The following is a 23,340-nucleotide window of genomic DNA, read 5'->3' as shown; positions in this document are numbered from 1 at the left end:
AGGACCTGGGGGTACTAGTGGACAACAGGCTTGAAAGTGGCATGCAATGCCAAACTGCTGCATGCAAAGCCAACAAAATACTGGGATGTATAAAAAAGGGGATTCACTCCAGAAATAAAGAGATTATTCTCCCACTCTACAAGACTCTGGTCCGGCCACATCTGGAGTATTCCATCCAGTTCTGGGCACCAGTCTTCAGAAAGGATGTGCTGGAACTGGAGAGAGTCCAGAGAAGGGCAACAAAAATAATGAGGGGGAATGGAGGACATCAGCTATGAGGAAAGACTACAGGCATTGAACTTATTCTCTCTGGAGAAGAGACGCTTGAGGGGTGATATGATATCAATGTACAAATACTGTACTGGTGATGACCCTAGCATAGGGAACAAACTATTCAGAGAAAGGGAATACAATAAGACATGTGGCCACTCACTAAAACTAGAGGAAAAATGGTTTAACCTTAAAATATGTAAAGGGTTCTATCAGAGCAATAAGGATGTGGAATTCTCTTCCACAAGCCGTAGTATCAGCAGGGAGCATCGATAGTTTAAAAAAACTATTAGATGGGTACCTTAAAGACAACAACATACAGGGGTATACAATGTACGGTTAACAGCAAACCCACAAACACATCATGGGTTGAACTGGATGGACTGATGTCTTTTTTTTCCACCTCACAATCTATGTAACTATGTAAATTGCCAGCTAAAAATTTGAGAAGAAACAACGTGGGGCCCCTCCCCAATGCATACCAGTACTAACCAGATGTACCCACCCCACACAGGGGTATAGGGCGGGTATTAGGGTATGGATGGAACTCCTTCCCTTCGCTCCTAACTTCTTGGTGGGTTAGGGGGATATTGGAAGCCGTCCCTGGGGGTCCCGGGTGTCACCGGAGAAAAACAGGATCTTTAGGTCCTCTCCAATGGGGATGGTGGTATATCCGAAATTTTGTGAATAAAGGCTGGCCACTCGGCAGTAGAATATACAGGGAAAAGGAAAAGGCTGCATAGACGGGACCCCACACAGCCAGCACAATGCAGCCTGACCCTTAGCCCTCTCATTAACTCTCATTATTTCAGTTAGAGGTACATATATTTGTCATAAACAGGATCCTTTTTATAATTGTTTCCTAATTTCAGTACCTGAACATTTTGAAAGTGCTTCATTCCAATTCCCAGAAGAAAGACATTGGACTCTATCAGTTCCATTAAGGAAAAATCCATCAAGACATTCAAAGTGGCAGACGGAATCAAAACTGAAATCTCCCCAAGGATGGACACAGTTCATACGCATTGGTGGTTCAATTAGCAAATGTGGACACTGTATAGCTGCAAAAGAGCACAGATAGAGTTTAATTGTCAGTTCATTAGCTACAGTGTTCTAATTGAACTTTAGTAGAATGGCTCTTTTAAATAAGATAAGAATGAAATATGTATTTATTCTTTGGTTAAAAAAAATGAACACACAGCGTTAAACAAATTAAACAAATTGCTTCTTGATGCATTTACCTATTACTAATGTCATCTTATTGTGCAGAAAACATACAATATAAGGCCTCAGGCATAATGGACATTATCAAAACTCCAGTAGAAAGCTGTAGCTGTAGAAGGAGTTTTTCAGATTTTTTGCAGTAGCGTTTTTCAGCGTTTTGTTTTTTTTTTAGCTTTTTCAGCTGTAGCATTTTTTTTAGCTTTTTTTAGCAAAACTATACTCCCACAAAAGCTTTTGGCTCAAAAACGCTGATAAACACAGAAAAGAGTTAGAGCGTTTTTAATGCTGAAAAACACCTCTTAAAACCCAATAGTTTTAAAAAACCCACAGTAGATAAAAAGTGGTGTTCGAACAGCGCATCTGGAATGCAAATACATTCCACAGACCAGAAGCGGAAGGGACGTAATGACGCTCTACGCATTTCGTTGATATGACATCATCAGAAGCATCCACTATGTCCATTCCACACCTCTATATGCAAAAAGGTAACCAGGCAATGGGGCACCATTAACAAGAAACCCTGTGGAATGTATTTGCGTTCCGGATATGCTGTTCGGACACCGCTTTTTATGTACTGTGTTTGTAAGTATATTGTCTTTTACAATAAACTTATCCAACGCGGAATTACACTATGTGGCCTTTGTATTTCTATCCAGCTGGGGACTTCTAAAACTGACTGGCAACCGGGGTCCATATGGCCAAGCTTAGGATTCTCAGGCATACCTGCACCAGCCATATCCACCTAGTGATTGGGACGTGATACCCCTGTAGGGGTTCTTCCTTTTGGTGTGTGCGGTCCTGGGAGAGCGGGGAGCATGAGTACCTTCACTTCACCATTCACTTCCAAGTTTTGTTTGGGATTACCATCTATATGAACTTTCTATGGATTTATCTATTAAGGCCTGTTTTTTTTAATTTATTTATTTATTTATTTATTTATTCACCTTCAAATTATAGCGCTTAAATGTTTTTTTGTGTATACTTTTTGTGCAGTGTTTATCAGCACTTATCAGCCCTCAGCACTGTTTTTTATCTATTGTTTTTTATGGACTGTTTATAGTTTTAATTTATTTATCTATATTATTTATAGATTTATATATACACGTCTATTTACGCTTGCACTATAACACTTTACAGTGTTTATTTAACATGTTTTACTCTGTAGCACATGTCACTTTCTGTAGCAATTTATACACTGACCGTTGATGTATTAACTATTATTTATTATTAGGTGTACATATTTATCCATTTAGCACCTTACTACTTGTGTCTTTCACATACTTTATACAGCATATATATCTTTGTTTACATATATGTTATAACATAATGTGTTATTTATCTATTTACTGTGAAATTACTGGTTTGAAGTTATAACTTCTAACTTCAGTAATTTGTCAGTTAAGCCACCTGCTTGAGTACAGTTGTTTTTAAATATAGTAAATTACCTTAAAAACCATATATAACAATTATTTGTATATTACTTGCTTATGGTGATTAACCACTTGCCACCCAGGCCAATTCTGACACTTCTCTCCTACATGTAAAAATCATCATTTGCTAGCAAATTACTCAGAACCCCCAAACATTACATATATATATATATATATTTTAGCAGAGACCCTAGGGAATAAAATGCTGGTCATTGCAACTTTTAATGTCACATAGTATTTGCGCAGCAATTTTTCAAACGCATATTTAAAAAAAAAAATGTTTTATGAATAAAAAAATAAATAAAAAACACTAAAGCTAGCCCGATAGGGTTGAGCGGACACCTAGATGTCCGTGTTCGACGGGTTCGGCCGAACTTTAAAAAAAAGTCCGGGTCCGTGTCCCGGACTTTTACCGAACTTTTCCCGGACACCGAACCCCATTGAAGTCAATGGGGACCCGAACTTTAAGGCACTAAAATGGCTCTAAAACACCAAAGGAAAGGGCTAGAGTGCTGCAAATGGCAGCAAAACGTAATTAAGAGCATGGCAAGTGCTCTGCAAACAAATGTGGATAGGGAAATAACTTAAAACAACAAAAAAAAACAGAAAAATAAAACAATGTTCTTCTTCATCTCTGAAGGACGAGGCCCATATGGAGTAGGAGGGAGGTTGAGGTGGTGGTGGATGTGGCGGTGACATAGGCGTGCGCACAGGGTGTGCTGGGTGTGCCTGGGCACACCCTAATCACCTAGGGCACATAGCATTGCCAGTGAGGAGATGGGAAAGATCTCCCTGGGACCTGCTCTGCTCTATTTCTCCTTGCCTACAGGTACATGGCCCCGATACATTACTCTCCCTGCTGGCAAACACATGCATGTGTATTTCAACTTTGGGGTGCACACCTTAATGCAATAGGCTGCGCACACCTATGGGCGGTGTAGGTGGAAGCGGCGGTGGAGGAGGACCAGGGCCGGATTAACAGCATCATGGGCTTGGTGCTGAGGATTTTGAAGGGCCTTAGGGCCGTGCCTTGCCATGCACCCAGAGGAGGAAGGGTGCAGCCATGCATGCCTAATTCAACATGGGATGCTGTCTCTGAAGCCCATAAACACATCCATGCATCGCCAACTGTCCCTCCTTGTCCGGCCTTCACGCTGTGTGGGGAGGTTCTGAGGGTGCTGCCTGGGGAAGCGAGCATAGAAGCCAGACTTCTGTGTTTACAAGTGACAGAAGAGCAGTAACAGTGAATATGGCCAACCCGGGGCCTATATAAAAGGTAGGGGCCTGGAGCTGCAGCTCCAATAGACCCTACATTAATCTGGCCCTGAGGAGGAGGACGAGGTAGCCAACACTGCTTCTTTTCACAAATTTTAAATGAGGGTACACCCCAAAAGAGTGAGAAAGAGCAAAAATGGAACAATGGGTGGGTAAGGTCGGTATCCATTGCTATTCTGCATAAGGTACGGAAAAGTCCCGTGGGATCCATGCCTGGTTCATTTTAATGAACGTGAGCTTGTCCACATTGTCTCTGGACAGGCGGCTGCGCTTGTCTGTTATAACGCCCCCAGCCGTGCTAAATACCCGTTCAGATAATACACTGGCTGCAGGGCACGCCAGCACCTCCAAGGCGTAAAGGGCAAGCTCAGGCCATGTGCCCAATTTGGAGACCCAGAAGTTGAAGGGGGCAGACCCGTCATTCACTACATGTAGGCGTGTGCACACATACTGCTCCACCATGTTGGTAAAATGCTGCCTCCTGCTAAGACGTTCCATCTGAGCTGCTGGTGCTGCTGTTTGTTGTGGCGTGCTGACAAAGCTTTTCCACATTTCGGCCATGCTAACCCTGCCTTCTGAGGTGCTGGCGGTGCCCTGGTTGCGTTGGCGACCTCCTCCTCCTCCTCCTCTGCCTTGTGCTTCCACTGTGGCCCCGCTGTCAGATGGGAATGCCAGCAGCATGGCGTCTACCAGCGTGCGCTTGTACTCGCGCATCTTGCGATCGCGCTCCAGTGAGTGAATTAAGGACGGTACGTTGTCCTTGTAACGGGGATCCAGCAGCGTGGCCACCCAGTAATCAGCACAAGTTAGAATGTGGGCAACTCGGCGGTCGTTGTGGAGACACTGCAGCATGTAATCGCTCATGTGTGCCAGGCTGCCCAGAGGCGACGAAAGGCTGTCCTCTGTGGGAGGTGTATGGTCCGTGTCCTCTGTATCCCCCCAGCCACGCACCAGTGATGGCCATGAGCTGGCCTGGGTGCCACCCTGCTGTGAACATGGTTCCATCTCCTCCTCCAGCTCCTCCTCCTCCTCATCCTCCTCATCCTCCAGAACTGTGCCCCTGCTGGACAATTGCGTCCCTGGCGTTTGCGTGTGCAGGAACCCACCCTCGGAGCCCCTTGCGAATGACTGCCCTGAAAGCCTTGGAAATGTTACCTCTTCATCCTCCTCCTCCTCCTCATCCTGTGCCACATCCTCTTCCATCATCGCCCGAATTGTTTTTTCAAGGAGGCATAGAAGTGGGATAGTTAAGCTGAGAACGGCGTCATTGCCACTGGCCATGTTGGTGGAGTACTCAAAACAGCGCAACAAGGCACACAGGTCTCGCATGGAGGCCCAGTTATTGGTGGTGAAGTGGTGCTGTTCCGCAGAGCGACTCACGCGTGCGTGCTGCAGCTGAAACTCCACTATGGCCTGCTGCTGCTCGCACAGTCTTTCCAGCATGTGCAAGGTGGAGTTCCACCTTGTGGGCACGTCACATATGAGGCGGTGAGCGGGAAGGCCGAAGTTACGCTGCAGCGCTGCCAGGCGAGCAGCAGCAGGGTGAGAACGCCGAAAGTGCGCACAAACGGCCCGCACTTTCTGCAGCAGCTCTGACATATCGGGGTAGTTTTTAAGGAACCTCTGCACCACCAAATTCAGCACATGCGCCAGGCAAGGGATGTGCGTCAAACCGGCTAGGCCCAGAGCTGCTATGAGATTTCGCCCGTTATCGCACACCACCAGGCCGGGCTTGAGGCTCGCTGGCAGCAACCACTCATTTGTCTGCTGTTCCATGCTCCTCCACAACTCCTGCGCGGTGTGTGGTTTGTCCCCCAAACAGGCAAGTTGTAAAACTGCCTGCTGTCGTTTACCCCTGGCCGTGCTGAAGTTGGTGGTGAAGGTGTTACGCTGTCCGGATGAGGAGGCGGTAGAGGATGAGGAAGCGGAGTAGGAGGAGTTAGGAACAGGAGGCAAACTGAAGCGCCCTGCAATCCTCGGTGGTGGAAGGACATGCGCCAAATTGCTATCCGCCTCAGGCCCATCCGCCACTGCATTTACCCAGTGTGCCGTTAGGGAGATATAACGCCCCTGACCGTGCTTACTGGTCCACGTATCCGTAGTTAGGTGGACCTTGGCACAGATGGCGTTGCGCAGTGCACACCTGATTTTTTCCCCCACTTGGTTGTGCAGGGAAGGGATGGCTTGCCTGGAAAAGTAGTGGCGGCTGGGCACGACGTACTGTGGGACAGCCACCGACATAAGGTTTTTAAAACTGTGCGTCTCCACCAGACGGAATGACAGCATTTCAAAGGCCAATAATTTTGAAATGCTGGCATTCAGGGCCAGGGATCACGGGTGGGTAGGGGGGTACTTCCTCTTCCTCTCATGTGTTTGGGAGATGGAAAGCTGAACGCTTCCACGGGACATTGTGGAGATGGTTGTTGGTGACCCAGGTGGTGGTGTTGCTGACAGATCGTCTGTTTGCGGGGTGGCAGGTGCCGGTATCACTACAGATGTGGCTGGAGCGGCCGAGACTGCAGCAGAAGAGGAAGCAGGATGAGCCAGAGACGTTTCTTGGTTTTGAAGGTGTGTACTCCACTGCAGCTCGTGCTTTGCACTTAGATGCCTGATCATGCAGGTTGTGCTCAGGTTGAGAAGGTTCATGCCTCGCTTCAAGCTCTGATTGCACAGGGTGCAAACCACTCGTGTCCTGTCATCAGCACATTTTCTAAAGAACTTCCACGCTAGAGAACTCCTTTGAGCTGACTTTGGTGCGCTCGTTCCCTTGCTGCGTTGGGCAGTAGCGGGCGTAGTGTCTAGGGCACGGCCGCTCCGCTTCTGCACCCTGCTCCCTCTTCTGCTGTGCTGGTGGCTCTGTGCGACCACCGCCTCTTCCTCCAAACTACTCAGTTCACCTGCATGACGTTCATTCCATGTGGGGTCGAGGACCTCATCGTCCTCCACATCATCTTCCACCCAGTCTTCACCCCTGCCCTCCTTGTCGGTCTCCACAATGCTGAACGCCGCAGCAGTTGGCACCTGCGTTTCGTCATCATCGGAGACGTGCTGCGATGATCCTTGCATGTACTCATCTTGAGGAATAAGTGGTTGGGCATCGCTGCACTCAATCTCTTCCACTTCTGGGGCAGGGCTAGGTGGATGGCCCTGGGAAACCCTGCTGACAGAGTCCTCAAAAAGAATAAGAGACTGCTGTATGGCTTGGGGCTCAGACTGCTGGCCTGATTTGCAAGGGGGTGAGGTGAAAGACGGTTGGACATTGGCTGCAGGTGCCAACTCTGACCTTTCTGCAGTAGACTGGGTGGGAGACAATGTGAAGGAACTGGAGGCACTGTCAGCAGCAAACCAATCTACTATCGCCTCAACTTGTTCTGGCCTCATCACTTCTAGGGGCGTTTGATGCCCTACCAAATACTGATGCAGGTTCTGTCGCCTACTCACACTTGAGGAAGGTGTTTCACTTGTGCGTGTAGCTGGCACAGATCGACCATGTCCTCTCCTTGCAACAGGAGCTCTACCAGCAGCACCACGACCCAGGCCACGGCCCTTATTTGACGGTCTCCTCATATTTCTGTAATTTAAGATCTTGCCCTAGAAAGGTTTTTATTGAATAGCGGAATAGAAAATATGATCCAAAAAAAGTGTATGTATATCACACGTACACAACCACACTAGGCCCCAATTACTATTGTTTGTACCCCTAAAAGGCTAGATGAGGAGTAGGGGGAGTATGGAACAGGCAGCACCCTCAAACCTTCAGAAGTATGAGATGAACCCCAACAACTTGGAAAGGTGGATCTCTCTCACACGTACCGACACAGACTATCCCGCAATTCAATTGATCCTCAAAGGTTTTTATTGAATAGCGGAATAGGAAATATGATCAAAAAAAGTGTATGTATCTCGCACGTACACAACCACACTAGGCCCCAATTACTATTGTTTGTACCCCTAAAAGGCTAGATGAGGAGTAGGGGGGGTATGGAACAGGCAGCACCCTCAAACCTTCAGAAGTATGAGATGAACCCCAACAACTTGGAAAGGTGGATCTCTCTCACACGTACCGACACAGACTATCCCGCAATTCAATTGATCCCCAAAGGTTTTTATTGAATAGCGGAATAGGAAATATGATCAAAAAAAGTGTATGTATCTCACACGTACAGAAACACACTAGGCCCCAATTACTATTGTTTGTACACCTAAAAGGATGGATGAGGAGGAGGAGGAGTATGGAACAGGCAGCACCCTCAAAGCTTCAGAAGTATGAGATGAACCCCAAAAACTTGGAAAGGTGGATCTCACACGTACCGACACAGACTATTCCGCAATTTAATTGATCCCCAAAGGTTTTTATTGAATAGCGGAATAGGAAATATGATCAAAAAATGTGTATGTATCTCACACGTACAGAAGCACACTAGGCCCCAATTACTATTGTTTGTACACCTAAAAGGATGGATGAGGAGGAGGAGGAGTATGGAACAGGCAGCACCCTCAAAGCTTCAGAAGTATGAGATGAACCCCAAAAACTTGGAAAGGTGGATCTCACACGTACCGACACAGACTATCCCGCAATTTAATTGATCCCCAAAGGTTTTTATTGAATAGCGGAATAGGAAATATGATCAAAAAATGTGTATGTATCTCACACGTACAGAAGCACACTAGGCCCCAATTACTATTGTTTGTACACCTAAAAGGATGGATGAGGAGGAGGAGGAGTATGGAACAGGCAGCACCCTCAAAGCTTCAGAAGTATGAGATGAACCCCAAAAACTTGGAAAGGTGGATCTCACACGTACCGACACAGACTATCCCGCAATTTAATTGATCCCCAAAGGTTTTTATTGAATAGCGGAATAGGAAATATGATCAAAAAATGTGTATGTATCTCACACGTACAGAAGCACACTAGGCCCCAATTACTATTGTTTGTACACCTAAAAGGATGGATGAGGAGGAGGAGGAGTATGGAACAGGCAGCACCCTCAAAGCTTCAGAAGTATGAGATGAACCCCAAAAACTTGGAAAGGTGGATCTCACACGTACCGACACAGACTATCCCGCAATTTAATTGATCCCCAAAGGTTTTTATTGAATAGCGGAATAGGAAATATGATCAAAAAAAGTGTATGTATCTCGCACGTACAGAAACACACTAGGCCCCAATTACTATTGTTTGTACACCTAAAAGGATGGATGAGGAGGAGGAGGAGTATGGAACAGGCAGCACCCTCAAAGCTTCAGAAGTATGAGATGAACCCCAAAAACTTGGAAAGGTGGATCTCACACGTACCGACACAGACTATTCCGCAATTTAATTGATCCCCAAAGGTTTTTATTGAATAGCGGAATAGGAAATATGATCAAAAAATGTGTATGTATCTCACACGTACAGAAGCACACTAGGCCCCAATTACTATTGTTTGTACACCTAAAAGGATGGATGAGGAGGAGGAGGAGTATGGAACAGGCAGCACCCTCAAAGCTTCAGAAGTATGAGATGAACCCCAAAAACTTGGAAAGGTGGATCTCACACGTACCGACACAGACTATCCCGCAATTTAATTGATCCCCAAAGGTTTTTATTGAATAGCGGAATAGGAAATATGATCAAAAAATGTGTATGTATCTCACACGTACAGAAGCACACTAGGCCCCAATTACTATTGTTTGTACACCTAAAAGGATGGATGAGGAGGAGGAGGAGTATGGAACAGGCAGCACCCTCAAAGCTTCAGAAGTATGAGATGAACCCCAAAAACTTGGAAAGGTGGATCTCACACGTACCGACACAGACTATCCCGCAATTTAATTGATCCCCAAAGGTTTTTATTGAATAGCGGAATAGGAAATATGATCAAAAAATGTGTATGTATCTCACACGTACAGAAGCACACTAGGCCCCAATTACTATTGTTTGTACACCTAAAAGGATGGATGAGGAGGAGGAGGAGTATGGAACAGGCAGCACCCTCAAAGCTTCAGAAGTATGAGATGAACCCCAAAAACTTGGAAAGGTGGATCTCACACGTACCGACACAGACTATCCCGCAATTTAATTGATCCCCAAAGGTTTTTATTGAATAGCGGAATAGGAAATATGATCAAAAAAAGTGTATGTATCTCGCACGTACAGAAACACACTAGGCCCCAATTACTATTGTTTGTACACCTAAAAGGATGGATGAGGAGGAGGAGGAGTATGGAACAGGCAGCACCCTCAAAGCTTCAGAAGTATGAGATGAACCCCAAAAACTTGGAAAGGTGGATCTCACACGTACCGACACAGACTATTCCGCAATTTAATTGATCCCCAAAGGTTTTTATTGAATAGCGGAATAGGAAATATGATCAAAAAATGTGTATGTATCTCACACGTACAGAAGCACACTAGGCCCCAATTACTATTGTTTGTACACCTAAAAGGATGGATGAGGAGGAGGAGGAGTATGGAACAGGCAGCACCCTCAAAGCTTCAGAAGTATGAGATGAACCCCAAAAACTTGGAAAGGTGGATCTCACACGTACCGACACAGACTATCCCGCAATTTAATTGATCCCCAAAGGTTTTTATTGAATAGCGGAATAGGAAATATGATCAAAAAAAGTGTATGTATCTCGCACGTACACAACCACACTAGGCCCCAATTACTATTGTTTGTACCCCTAAAAGGCTAGATGAGGAGTAGGGGGGGTATGGAACAGGCAGCACCCTCAAACCTTCAGAAGTATGAGATGAACCCCAACAACTTGGAAAGGTGGATCTCTCTCACACGTACCGACACAGACTATCCCGCAATTCAATTGATCCTCAAAGGTTTTTATTGAATAGCGGAATAGGAAATATGATCAAAAAAAGTGTATGTATCTCGCACGTACACAACCACACTAGGCCCCAATTACTATTGTTTGTACCCCTAAAAGGCTAGATGAGGAGTAGGGGGGGTATAGAACAGGCAGCACCCTCAAACCTTCAGAAGTATGAGATGAACCCCAACAACTTGGAAAGGTGGATCTCTCTCACACGTACCAACACAGACTATCCCCCAATTTAACTGATCCCCAGAGGTTTTTGATTAAATAGCGGAATAGAAAATATGATCCCAAAAAAGTGTATGTATATCACACGTACACAACCACACTAGGCCCCAATTACTATTGTTTGTACCCCTAAAAGGCTAGGAGTAGGGGGAGTATGGAACAGGCAGCACCCTCAAACCTTCAGAAGTATGAGATGAACCCCAACAACTTGAAAGGTGGATCTCTCTCACACGTACCAACACAGACTATCCCCCAATTTAACTGATCCCCAAAGGTTTTTGATTAAATAGCGGAATAGAAAATATGATCCCAAAAAAGTGTATGTATATCACACGTACACAACCACACTAGGCCCCAATTACTATTGTTTGTACCCCTAAAAGGCTAGGAGTAGGGGGAGTATGGAACAGGCAGCACCCTCAAACCTTCAGAAGTATGAGATGAACCCCAACAACTTGGAAAGGTGGATCTCTCTCACACGTACCAACACAGACTATCCCCCAATTTAACTGATCCCCAGAGGTTTTTGATTAAATAGCGGAATAGAAAATATGATCCCAAAAAAGTGTATGTATATCACACGTACACAACCACACTAGGCCCCAATTACTATTGTTTGTACCCCTAAAAGGCTAGGAGTAGGGGGAGTATGGAACAGGCAGCACCCTCAAACCTTCAGAAGTATGAGATGAACCCCAACAACTTGGAAAGGTGGATCTCTCTCACACGTACCAACACAGACTATCCCCCAATTTAACTGATCCCCAGAGGTTTTTGATTAAATAGCGGAATAGAAAATATGATCCCAAAAAAGTGTATGTATATCACACGTACACAACCACACTAGGCCCCAATTACTATTGTTTGTACCCCTAAAAGGCTAGGAGTAGGGGGGAGTATGGAACAGGCAGCACCCTCAAACCTTCAGAAGTATGAGATGAACCCCAACAACTTGGAAAGGTGGATCTCTCTCACACGTACCAACACAGACTATCCCCCAATTTAACTGATCCCCAGAGGTTTTTGATTAAATAGCGGAATAGAAAATATGATCCCAAAAAAGTGTATGTATATCACACATACACAACCACACTAGGCCCCAATTACTATTGTTTGTACCCCTAAAAGGCTAGGAGTAGGGGGGAGTATGGAACAGGCAGCACCCTCAAACCTTCAGAAGTATGAGATGAACCCCAACAACTTGGAAAGGTGGATCTCTCTCACACGTACCAACACAGACTATCCCCCAATTTAACTGATCCCCAGAGGTTTTTGATTAAATAGCGGAATAGAAAATATGATCCCAAAAAAGTGTATGTATATCACACGTACACAACCACACTAGGCCCCAATTACTATTGTTTGTACCCCTAAAAGGCTAGGAGTAGGGGGAGTATGGAACAGGCAGCACCCTCAAACCTTCAGAAGTATGAGATGAACCCCAACAACTTGGAAAGGTGGATCTCTCTCACACGTACCAACACAGACTATCCCCCAATTTAACTGATCCCCAGAGGTTTTTGATTAAATAGCGGAATAGAAAATATGATCCCAAAAAAGTGTATGTATATCACACGTACACAACCACACTAGGCCCCAATTACTATTGTTTGTACCCCTAAAAGGCTAGGAGTAGGGGGGAGTATGGAACAGGCAGCACCCTCAAACCTTCAGAAGTATGAGATGAACCCCAACAACTTGGAAAGGTGGATCTCTCTCACACGTACCAACACAGACTATCCCCCAATTTAACTGATCCCCAGAGGTTTTTGATTAAATAGCGGAATAGAAAATATGATCCCAAAAAAGTGTATGTATATCACACGTACACAACCACACTAGGCCCCAATTACTATTGTTTGTACCCCTAAAAGGCTAGGAGTAGGGGGGAGTATGGAACAGGCAGCACCCTCAAACCTTCAGAAGTATGAGATGAACCCCAACAACTTGGAAAGGTGGATCTCTCTCACACGTACCAACACAGACTATCCCCCAATTTAACTGATCCCCAGAGGTTTTTGATTAAATAGCGGAATAGAAAATATGATCCCAAAAAAGTGTATGTATATCACACGTACACAACCACACTAGGCCCCAATTACTATTGTTTGTACCCCTAAAAGGCTAGGAGTAGGGGGAGTATGGAACAGGCAGCACCCTCAAACCTTCAGAAGTATGAGATGAACCCCAACAACTTGGAAAGGTGGATCTCTCTCACACGTACCAACACAGACTATCCCCCAATTTAACTGATCCCCAGAGGTTTTTGATTAAAAAGCGGAATAGAAAATATGATCCCAAAAAAGTGTATGTATATCACACGTACACAACCACACTAGGCCCCAATTACTATTGTTTGTACCCCTAAAAGGCTAGGAGTAGGGGGAGTATGGAACAGGCAGCACCCTCAAACCTTCAGAAGTATGAGATGAACCCCAACAACTTGGAAAGGTGGATCTCTCTCACACGTACCAACACAGACTATCCCCCAATTTAACTGATCCCCAAAGGTTTTTGATTAAATAGCGGAATAGAAAATATGATCCCAAAAAAGTGTATGTATATCACACGTACACAACCACACTAGGCCCCAATTACTATTGTTTGTACCCCTAAAAGGCTAGGAGTAGGGGGAGTATGGAACAGGCAGCACCCTCAAACCTTCAGAAGTATGAGATGAACCCCAACAATTTGGAAAGGTGGATCTCTCTCACACGTACCAACACAGACTATCCCCCAATTTAACTGATCCCCAAAGGTTTTTGATTAAATAGCGGAATAGAAAATATGATCCCAAAAAAGTGTATGTATATCACACGTACACAACCACACTAGGCCCCAATTACTATTGTTTGTACCCCTAAAAGGCTAGGAGTAGGGGGAGTATGGAACAGGCAGCACCCTCAAACCTTCAGAAGTATGAGATGAACCCCAACAACTTGGAAAGGTGGATCTCTCTCACACGTACCAACACAGACTATCCCCCAATTTAACTGATCCCCAGAGGTTTTTGATTAAATAGCGGAATAGAAAATATGATCCCAAAAAAGTGTATGTATATCACACGTACACAACCACACTAGGCCCCAATTACTATTGTTTGTACCCCTAAAAGGCTAGGAGTAGGGGGGAGTATGGAACAGGCAGCACCCTCAAACCTTCAGAAGTATGAGATGAACCCCAACAACTTGGAAAGGTGGATCTCTCTCACACGTACCAACACAGACTATCCCCCAATTTAACTGATCCCCAGAGGTTTTTGATTAAATAGCGGAATAGAAAATATGATCCCAAAAAAGTGTATGTATATCACACGTACACAACCACACTAGGCCCCAATTACTATTGTTTGTACCCCTAAAAGGCTAGGAGTAGGGGGGAGTATGGAACAGGCAGCACCCTCAAACCTTCAGAAGTATGAGATGAACCCCAACAACTTGGAAAGGTGGATCTCTCTCACACGTACCAACACAGACTATCCCCCAATTTAACTGATCCCCAGAGGTTTTTGATTAAATAGCGGAATAGAAAATATGATCCCAAAAAAGTGTATGTATATCACACGTACACAACCACACTAGGCCCCAATTACTATTGTTTGTACCCCTAAAAGGCTAGGAGTAGGGGGAGTATGGAACAGGCAGCACCCTCAAACCTTCAGAAGTATGAGATGAACCCCAACAACTTGGAAAGGTGGATCTCTCTCACACGTACCAACACAGACTATCCCCCAATTTAACTGATCCCCAGAGGTTTTTGATTAAATAGCGGAATAGAAAATATGATCCCAAAAAAGTGTATGTATATCACACGTACACAACCACACTAGGCCCCAATTACTATTGTTTGTACCCCTAAAAGGCTAGGAGTAGGGGGGAGTATGGAACAGGCAGCACCCTCAAACCTTCAGAAGTATGAGATGAACCCCAACAACTTGGAAAGGTGGATCTCTCTCACACGTACCAACACAGACTATCCCCCAATTTAACTGATCCCCAAAGGTTTTTGATTAAATAGCGGAATAGAAAATATGATCCCAAAAAAGTGTATGTATATCACACGTACACAACCACACTAGGCCCCAATTACTATTGTTTGTACCCCTAAAAGGCTAGATGAGGAGTAGGGGGAGTATGGAACAGGCAGCACCCTCAAACCTTCAGTATGAGATTGTGTTCACTGTACCCCACAAAGATTGAGTTCACTGCACCCCACAATGATTGTGTTCACTGCACCCCACAAAGATTGTGTTCACTGCACCTCACAAAGATTGTGTTCACTGTACCCCCCAAAGATTGTGTTCACTGCACCCCACAAAGATTCTGTTCACTGTACCCCACAAAGATTGTGTTCACTGCACCCCAAAAAGATTGTGTTCACTGCACCCCAAAAAGGATGTTGTTCACTGCACCCCAAAAAGGATTTTGTTCACTGCACCCCAAAAAGGATGTTGTTCACTCCACCCCAAAAAGATTGTGTTCACTGCACCCCACAAAGATTGTGTTCACTGCACCCCAAAAAGATTGTGTTCACTGCACCCCAAAAATGATTTTGTTCACTGCACCCCAAAAAGGATTTTGTTCACTGCACCCCAAAAAGGATGTTGTTCACTCCACCCCAAAAAGATTGTGTTCACTGCACCCCAAAAAGATTGTGTTCACTGCACCCCACAAAGGATTTTGTTCACTGCACCCCAAAAAGATTGTGTTCACTGCACCCCAAAAAGGATGTTGTTCACTGCACCCCAAAAAGGATTTTGTTCACTGCACCCCAAAAAGATTGTGTTCACTGCACCCCACAAAGGATTTTGTTCACTGCACCCCACAAAGATTGTGTTCACTGCACACCAAAAAGGATTGTGTTCACTGCACCCCAAAAAGATTTTGTTCACTGCACCCCAAAAAGATTGTGTTCACTGCAGCCCAAAAAGATTGTGTTCACTGCAGCCCAAAAAGATTGTGTTCACTGCAGCCCAAAAAGATTGTGTTCACTGCAGCCCAAAAAGATTGTGTTCACTGCAGCCCAAAAAGATTGTGTTCACTGCAGCTCACACACAGAAAAATGGATGTGGATCACTGACACCTGCCTATCTCCAATCCCACACCACACAGCAATATCGATTGTAGTTTGTAGAACACAGTTTCCCTAAAATTCAGCAGACTCTGTCCCTAACAGGATTGAGAAGAGATCGTAGATCAGGATTGAGTGCAGATTCACCCCACCCCCCACACAGCAATATCGATTGTAGTTTGTAGAACACAGTTTCCCTAAAATTCAGCAGACTCTGTCCCTAACAGGATTGAGAAGAGATCGTAGATCAGGATTGAGTGCAGATTCACCCCACCCCCCACACAGCAATATCGATTGTAGTTTGTAGAACACAGTTTCCCTAAAATTCAGCAGACTCTGTCCCTAACAGGATTGAGAAGAGATCGTAGATCAGGATTGAGTGCAGATTCACCCCACCCCCCACACAGCAATATCGATTGTAGTTTGTAGAAGACACTGACCCTATATAATTCAGCAGACTCTATCCCTAAAATGCCTACAACTCGCCCTGCCTAAACACTCCGACCTGTCCCTCAATTCTATCCGGACACAAATGGTTTTTTCCTGCCTATCTTTCCCTAATCAGCAGCCAGCACGTTGATGTGTGCTCTGTCCCTGAATCTAAGCAGCATAATGACGCCGCTGCGGCTGCCTCGAACTTATAAAGACTTGGTCACATGCTTCAGACGGCCAATCACAGCTACTGAGACATTTGCAGGCATGGCTGGGATGGCTTAAGGCACACCAGTTAAACGATTGTTGATTGGCTGTTGAAAGCCCGCCATGAAAAGAGCGCCAAAGCATGCAAAACCCGGAAATAAAACGACCGAACACGGATTTTTACCCGAACATACAGTAAAGTGTCCGTGTCCGTGTTCGGGTACAAAAAATCCAATTATTCGGTACGAACACGAATAATACAGTCCGTGTTCGCTCAACACTATAGCCCGATTTTTCTGTATAATGCGAAAGATGATGTTACGCTGAGTAAATAGATACCTAATATGTCACGCTTTAACTATGCACACACTTGTGAAATGGCACCAAACTTCAGTACTTAAAAATTTCCATAGGCGACGCTTTAAAACATTTTACAGGTTACATGTTTTAGAGTTACATAGGAGGTCTAGTGCTAGAATTATTGCACTCTCTCTCTCTCTCTCTCTCTCTCTCTGGTTTGACATAGTAAACTATGAAAACTAATGAAGTTGGTATATATAATCCATTTAATCAGAGAATGGTTCAGGTTCCATTCTTTTATTATATAGATTGTATATGACACTTTCATTAGTTCTCTCAGTTTACTAATTTAACTAACATAAGGACTTGTTTTGATAAAATCAGGACTGTTGGTAGCTATATAGAGCACAATGTAATTTTTATTTTTTATTTCTGCATTCTGTAACAGCCCTATACTTGAACAGTGAAATCTCAACATTTACAGGGCTGTTACAGAATGCAGAAAAAAAAAAAAAAATCTGCTGTCCAATAGATTCCTTTCACCAGACGCTTATTTGTCTGGGGGAATCTGATTGACTGCCTGCGTGCTGACGCGCAGGTTTTTTTTTTGTTTCAATCTTGGTTTTATTAGCATTCAAAAATTTAAAGATTACAAACATACGTGTACAGTGTTTGTGAAAGACACACATTATCTAAAACATTTAATCTCGAAACCGTCAACGTATAGTTCTTAACAATATAAATTCATTTTTGTAAGAATAATTTGTGTTTTGTCTGGTGTCTCTATTTTAAAGTGGACACAAAGCAAAGTCAAACAACTTATCCAAAATCCCTTATATATGGTATAATCTACAGTACTCTATGGTCAGCTACAAAGTGAGTATCCCCCAACCTTATATTCTTGTTTATTCCCTTAAAACCCCTCATTATCCGAGGGTACAGAGAAAATGTGGCGAGAAAGACAAAAAGAGAAAGAAGACGGGAAAAGAGGAACGAAGAAGAGAAAAAAAAAAAAGGGAGGGGAAGGGGGGGTGTGTAAAGAATCACATCCCCCCTTATCCCTCCCCTAACACCTTATATTCTTAGTGTAATATTAAATGTGACTCACATTCCACCATCTGTGTCAGAGGATTAAAAATCCATATTTATATTTCTCGTGTATTCGCATATCTCATGAGAAAGGGGGAAAAAGAAAAAAAAAAAACCCCTGGGAGTTAATATCTGGGTCCGCAATTAGCTCAGCATTCAGTCTCCAATTGAAAGCTCTGGGAGTCTTATTTGTTTTTAAAGTTACGGATATCGGTGCATGGTCCGAAAGTACCTGTGTCCCAATCCGTGCTTGTGAGAGGTTCTCTATATCCCGTTGTGTGATAAATAGATAATCGATACGTGCATATCTATTGTGTATCGCTGAATAATGGGTAAAATCTCTGTCGTCGGGATGTAAGGTCCTCCATGAGTCTACCAAATTCAATGAATGGATTAATTCTTTTATCCGGGCCAGGGTCTTATACCGTATGCACGAACTTTTATTTGAGGCATCCTGCAATGGGTGGAGTGGTATATTTAAATCGCCCCCCATTATCACTCGTCCTCTAGCAAATCCCAAAAGCATATTTACCATATTCTGACAGAATCCCAATTGTGACCTATTCGGGAAGTATACGTTTGCGAGAGTTGTGGGAATTCCTGCATATGTCCCTCTCACAAATGCATATCTTCCATTGGGGTCCAATAAAGATGTGTCCACCTGAAATCAATATAGATACCCCTTTTGTTTTATCTGTCGGATTGGTTGCGTGAAACGCCGTGGAGAAATATGCTGAGGTCAATTTTGGCACGTTAGTTTGTTTAAAATGTGTCTCCTGCAAAAATACAAAATGTGGTTTCACCTTTTTCAACTCTCTAAGCACAAAATGCCTTTTTTCTGGGATATTTAGGCCTTGTATATTATGGGATAATACCGTGATATGTTTGCCTACCGATTTATAAGTCATGGTTAATACCTTATTTCAGTTACTCTCGTCCGACTCGGTGCCTCCCTATCTCCTCCTACCCTTCACCAAAAAACCAACCAAGGAAAAAGAGAAAGGAGAGAAAAAAAAAAAAAAGGGAACACCCCCACTAGTATAACCCAGTGATAAGCAAAGCTTTGATAGTAGATAGTACTCTGCCTTAAGAAAAGAGTATCTAGGTTCCAAAATCACAGAGTGGCTAAATGTCTGTGATTAAGTTTCAGAGAAAGAAAAAGCGGGGGTGTTACTCGGTTCTCAATTTAGAACCGAGCAAAACCCCTGGTGGGGGTTAGTGGGAGACTAACACGAGTAGAAAAAGCACTCAATGCCAGTGCTGATGGATCCCAAACAAAAAAAAAAAAAAAAGGGGAAAGGGAACACAAATCCCCTTTCATACTCCACATCAGCACTGACTCACAAATTATTCTATATATAATAGCTCTATAGCTCTAACACACGGGAAACAGCTCCTTCAAAAAAAATAAAAATTGTTTACGAGGCAGACGGTGAATCAGAAAGGGACGGGGGGGGGGGATACCAAAAAAAAAAAAAAAGGGGGGAAGAGGGGGCCGGGAATCCCCCCCCCCACTCACCCCCTTCATCTCAAAGAAAAAAAGAAAGGGTCCCTTCCCTCCCGTCTCCCTCTATACTTGGCTACTTCAAAATATATATTCTTTTTTTTCCCCTATCTTCTTTTTACTGCAAAGCGTCTCTGTTTCTATTTTCCAGTTCTATTGCTCCTGCTTTTCTTGTTCTGGGGTCTTTTTTCTGGTGATTGTCTAGGTGAACGTCCATCATCCTCGTTTAATACGGGTAGTTTATATTCCTGGTACCACTCCGAGAGTTCCATTATTGGAATCTGTAAGCCTTTACAGAATTCGCCCAAATCATTGGGAGATCTAAGAATATGCATTTTGCCCTGTAAAGTCACTGTTAGTGCAAAGGGAAACCTCCATTGGTATTTCAAATCTTTTTCCCGCAAAACTGTTAAGAGGGGACGTAAAGCTCTTCTGTTCCTCAGAGTGATCTGAGAAAGATCCTGAAATATCTGCACCTGTATTTCTTTATATTTAATTTCTCCTTTTTGTCTTGCTTTATACATAATCTCCTCTTTCACTTGAAAGCTTTGAAAACAACATATAATGTCTCTAGGAGGCCCACTGTCTGCACCTTTGGCCCGCAATGTTCTGTGTACTCGTACAAAATCAATTGTTGCATCTTCATGTCTCTCCAATAATGAATTAAACATTTTTTGCAAGGTATGATATATTTGATCCTGCATAACATCCTCCGGGATACCTCTTATTCTTAAATTACAGCGTCTCCCTCTGTTGTCCAAGTCCTCAAGATTCTTATTGATCTCAATCAGATGCGCCGCATGGGAAACAGCTATATGTTCTAATCTTCCAATTGACCTATCTCTATGGGCGCCCGCCTGTTCAACCACCAAAAATTGCTCAGAAAGTTTAAGGAAGTCCGTTTTTAAATCGGTAATGGCCGCTGACAAAGTGGACTTAATATCTGCTGCAATGTTATTCATCACGGTGAGTGTAAGAGGGGGATCCTCCATGGACCCTTTGCTTACCCCTTCCTCCGATGAGTGCTGGGAGTACTCACTGTTTTCCTCCTCTCCGTCGGTCAGCGCCATCTTGTCCACCCCCATGCCGCTCCTCATGGCTGTTTGGGACTTGAATAAGTCCGAGATGTTGCGGTTTGCCATCGCCGAGGATGTCCGCTGCTGTTTGCTGCTCTGTGCAGTGTAGTGTGTGTGGCGGGACACCCTGCCCATCGTCCGGGGCCGTCTATGGCGCCAAGCCTCACGCCTCTGTTGTGGAGCTGCTCACCTCCCGCTACTCCTCAGTGTGCTGCCTTCCGCATCGTGCGTCAAGCCACGCCCCCGACGCGCAGGTTTTTAAGTTTAAACCGAATGGGTGAAGATTACATTTTTAATCTCACAACGCTCGGCTGTGGGGGTTTATTCACTAAATGGTGATGTGGGCTTTTTTTTAAATAAATAATGTGGGGGTTGTATATGGCTCTGATACTAGTCAGTGCCTCACCAGCCACTCACCTCACCGCACGTCCCTGAATTCTATCAGTCAGCTGATTACCTGAAAGCAATGCTTTCCCTTTGCATCTAATATCTTATATCAACAGTCATTTTAAAGCTAATTTACCCTGCCTCAAGTGGCTAGCTAACAAGTCCCTACAAATAATATAATACCAAAAGGGGATGAAGAGACTTACAAAATTGTATAAAACATTACTTTAAAGCAAACACTCAATGAAAGCTCAAAAATATGCTCTAATTGGGAATTTCTTTTACTTTAATTTCAGTAACTAAACACTGTGTAGTTGATCCATTCTACTTTCCAGAAGATAGACACTGGGTCTCCTCAGTTCCGAAAAGGAAAATACATGAAGACATTCAAAGTAAATTTAAATTTTCCCGTTATCCTTCAAGTGAAATGGAGCAATTGAAGGATAACGGGGATATCACTTTCACAAGGCTCACACAGGCATTTACTTTCACATAATTGGGATTTATATTGGTTGGAATTTACCCACAGTTATTTTACTATGGATTACACTCTGCACTATACCTGCCCCCCAGATGTCCCCTCGACTTGGATGGGTCTTTTTGCCACAGACCCAGGTGAGGCTTGTGTCTGCTGCCCCTTCACCCCTCTTTTTAAATGCTGATTTTTAGATCTCTTTGCATTATACTCTTGAAGAAGCGGACAGGGTTCAGCGAAACACGTGGCTGGGCGTTTACATGTTTCGGAGCATGTGCGGCTCCTTCGTCAGACCTCCACCCGCTTGAGGTGAATGAATACCAGGAGATTGAGGGCTATGTTAGATGATTACAGTCACACACACCTACACAGGTTGAACTGGATGGACTATTGTCTTTATTCAACCTCGCCTACTATGTAACTATGTAACTATGTAACTATGTAAATACTTATATGGGTGGCTCAAATCATTGATGCGAGGAACAGGTGCAGTATGGCAAGAATGGGGCTAATAGAAAGTCAACATAGTAGTCATGTGCACCCCCTGAAGACTTGTAAATAAGTGCTGCAAATTTACGCTGGCTGTAAAAACTAAAATAATACAAATAATGCCTAAAACCAGAAATAATTTAACAGGGATGGGAGAGAAATCAAATCAATAAGAATTGAAAATTAAAATTAAAATTAAAATAAAAATAAAAACAAAAATAAAAGTAAAAATAAGAAGAAATATAAAAATAAAATTAAAAAAAATAAATAAAAATAAGTATAAGAATAAGAATAAAAATAAAAATAAGAAAAATAAAATAAAAAATATGTAAGTGAAAATGATCAGAAAAAACCAAGGAGATTGTCTACAATAGAGTATTAATTTCTAATTCCTCGTTTATGCCCCCAGGTGACAAAACATCGAGGGCATAAATCCAGTAGGTCTCTCTGCGACATAAACGCACAAACCTCTTTGCTTCAGAAAAGGTGGGGGGAATAGACTCAATAACCCACACCTTGAGGCCAGAACTGGATTTATTATGGCGTTTAGTTAAATGTCTAGGAACACCGTGATCATCTTTGCCGGCCTTAATTGCGCGGCGATGTTCTCCAAAACATTTCCTCAACGGCCGTATGGTGCAGCCTACATAATGTAGGCCACAGGGGCAGGATAGGCAATATACCACATGTTCTGTAGAGAAAGTGTAAAAATCTTTTATAGGGTGAGTCTTACCCTTTACAGAAAACTCTTTTTGTCCATGATGGACAAAACTGTAGGTGAGGCACAGAGGTTTTTTACACTGATACATCCCAATGATGGAGAAGAATTTTAATGCGGGGGATATATGTCTTCTGGTTCAAAGCTTACTCAGGGCTATCTGACTCTTAATATTTGGTGCTTTTCTGTATGAAAATCTATCTGGTATGGTATTTTCCAAATGGGGGTCCTGTTTTAGTATTGACCAATGTTTACGCATGTTCCATGATATGTTTTATGTGTTTGTATTGACTATGGAACTGGGTGGTGAAGCGTATAATATACAAACACATGGAACATATCATGCG

General features: G+C 43.7%; 1 protein-coding gene across 1 annotated transcript in view; it reads right to left on the bottom strand.

The window, feature by feature from the left end:
• SELL (selectin L) overlaps positions 1 to 23,340 on the bottom strand; it is a gene marked incomplete at both ends in the record, with an annotated part of 319,522 nt that overhangs the window by 76,762 nt on the left and 219,420 nt on the right. The window contains one exon of the mRNA XM_082266317.1: positions 1,146 to 1,331. Coding sequence (XP_082122443.1) covers positions 1,146 to 1,331 — 186 coding nt within the window. The remainder of the gene's footprint in view (positions 1 to 1,145; positions 1,332 to 23,340) is intronic.

Source organism: Pelophylax lessonae, assembly GCF_965119305.1.
Source record: "Pelophylax lessonae genome assembly, chromosome: 8".
Classification (NCBI taxonomy): Eukaryota; Metazoa; Chordata; class Amphibia; order Anura; family Ranidae; genus Pelophylax; species Pelophylax lessonae.
The sequence above is the reverse complement of the archived record's forward strand: the minus strand, read 5'-3'. Positions and strand labels throughout refer to the sequence as shown.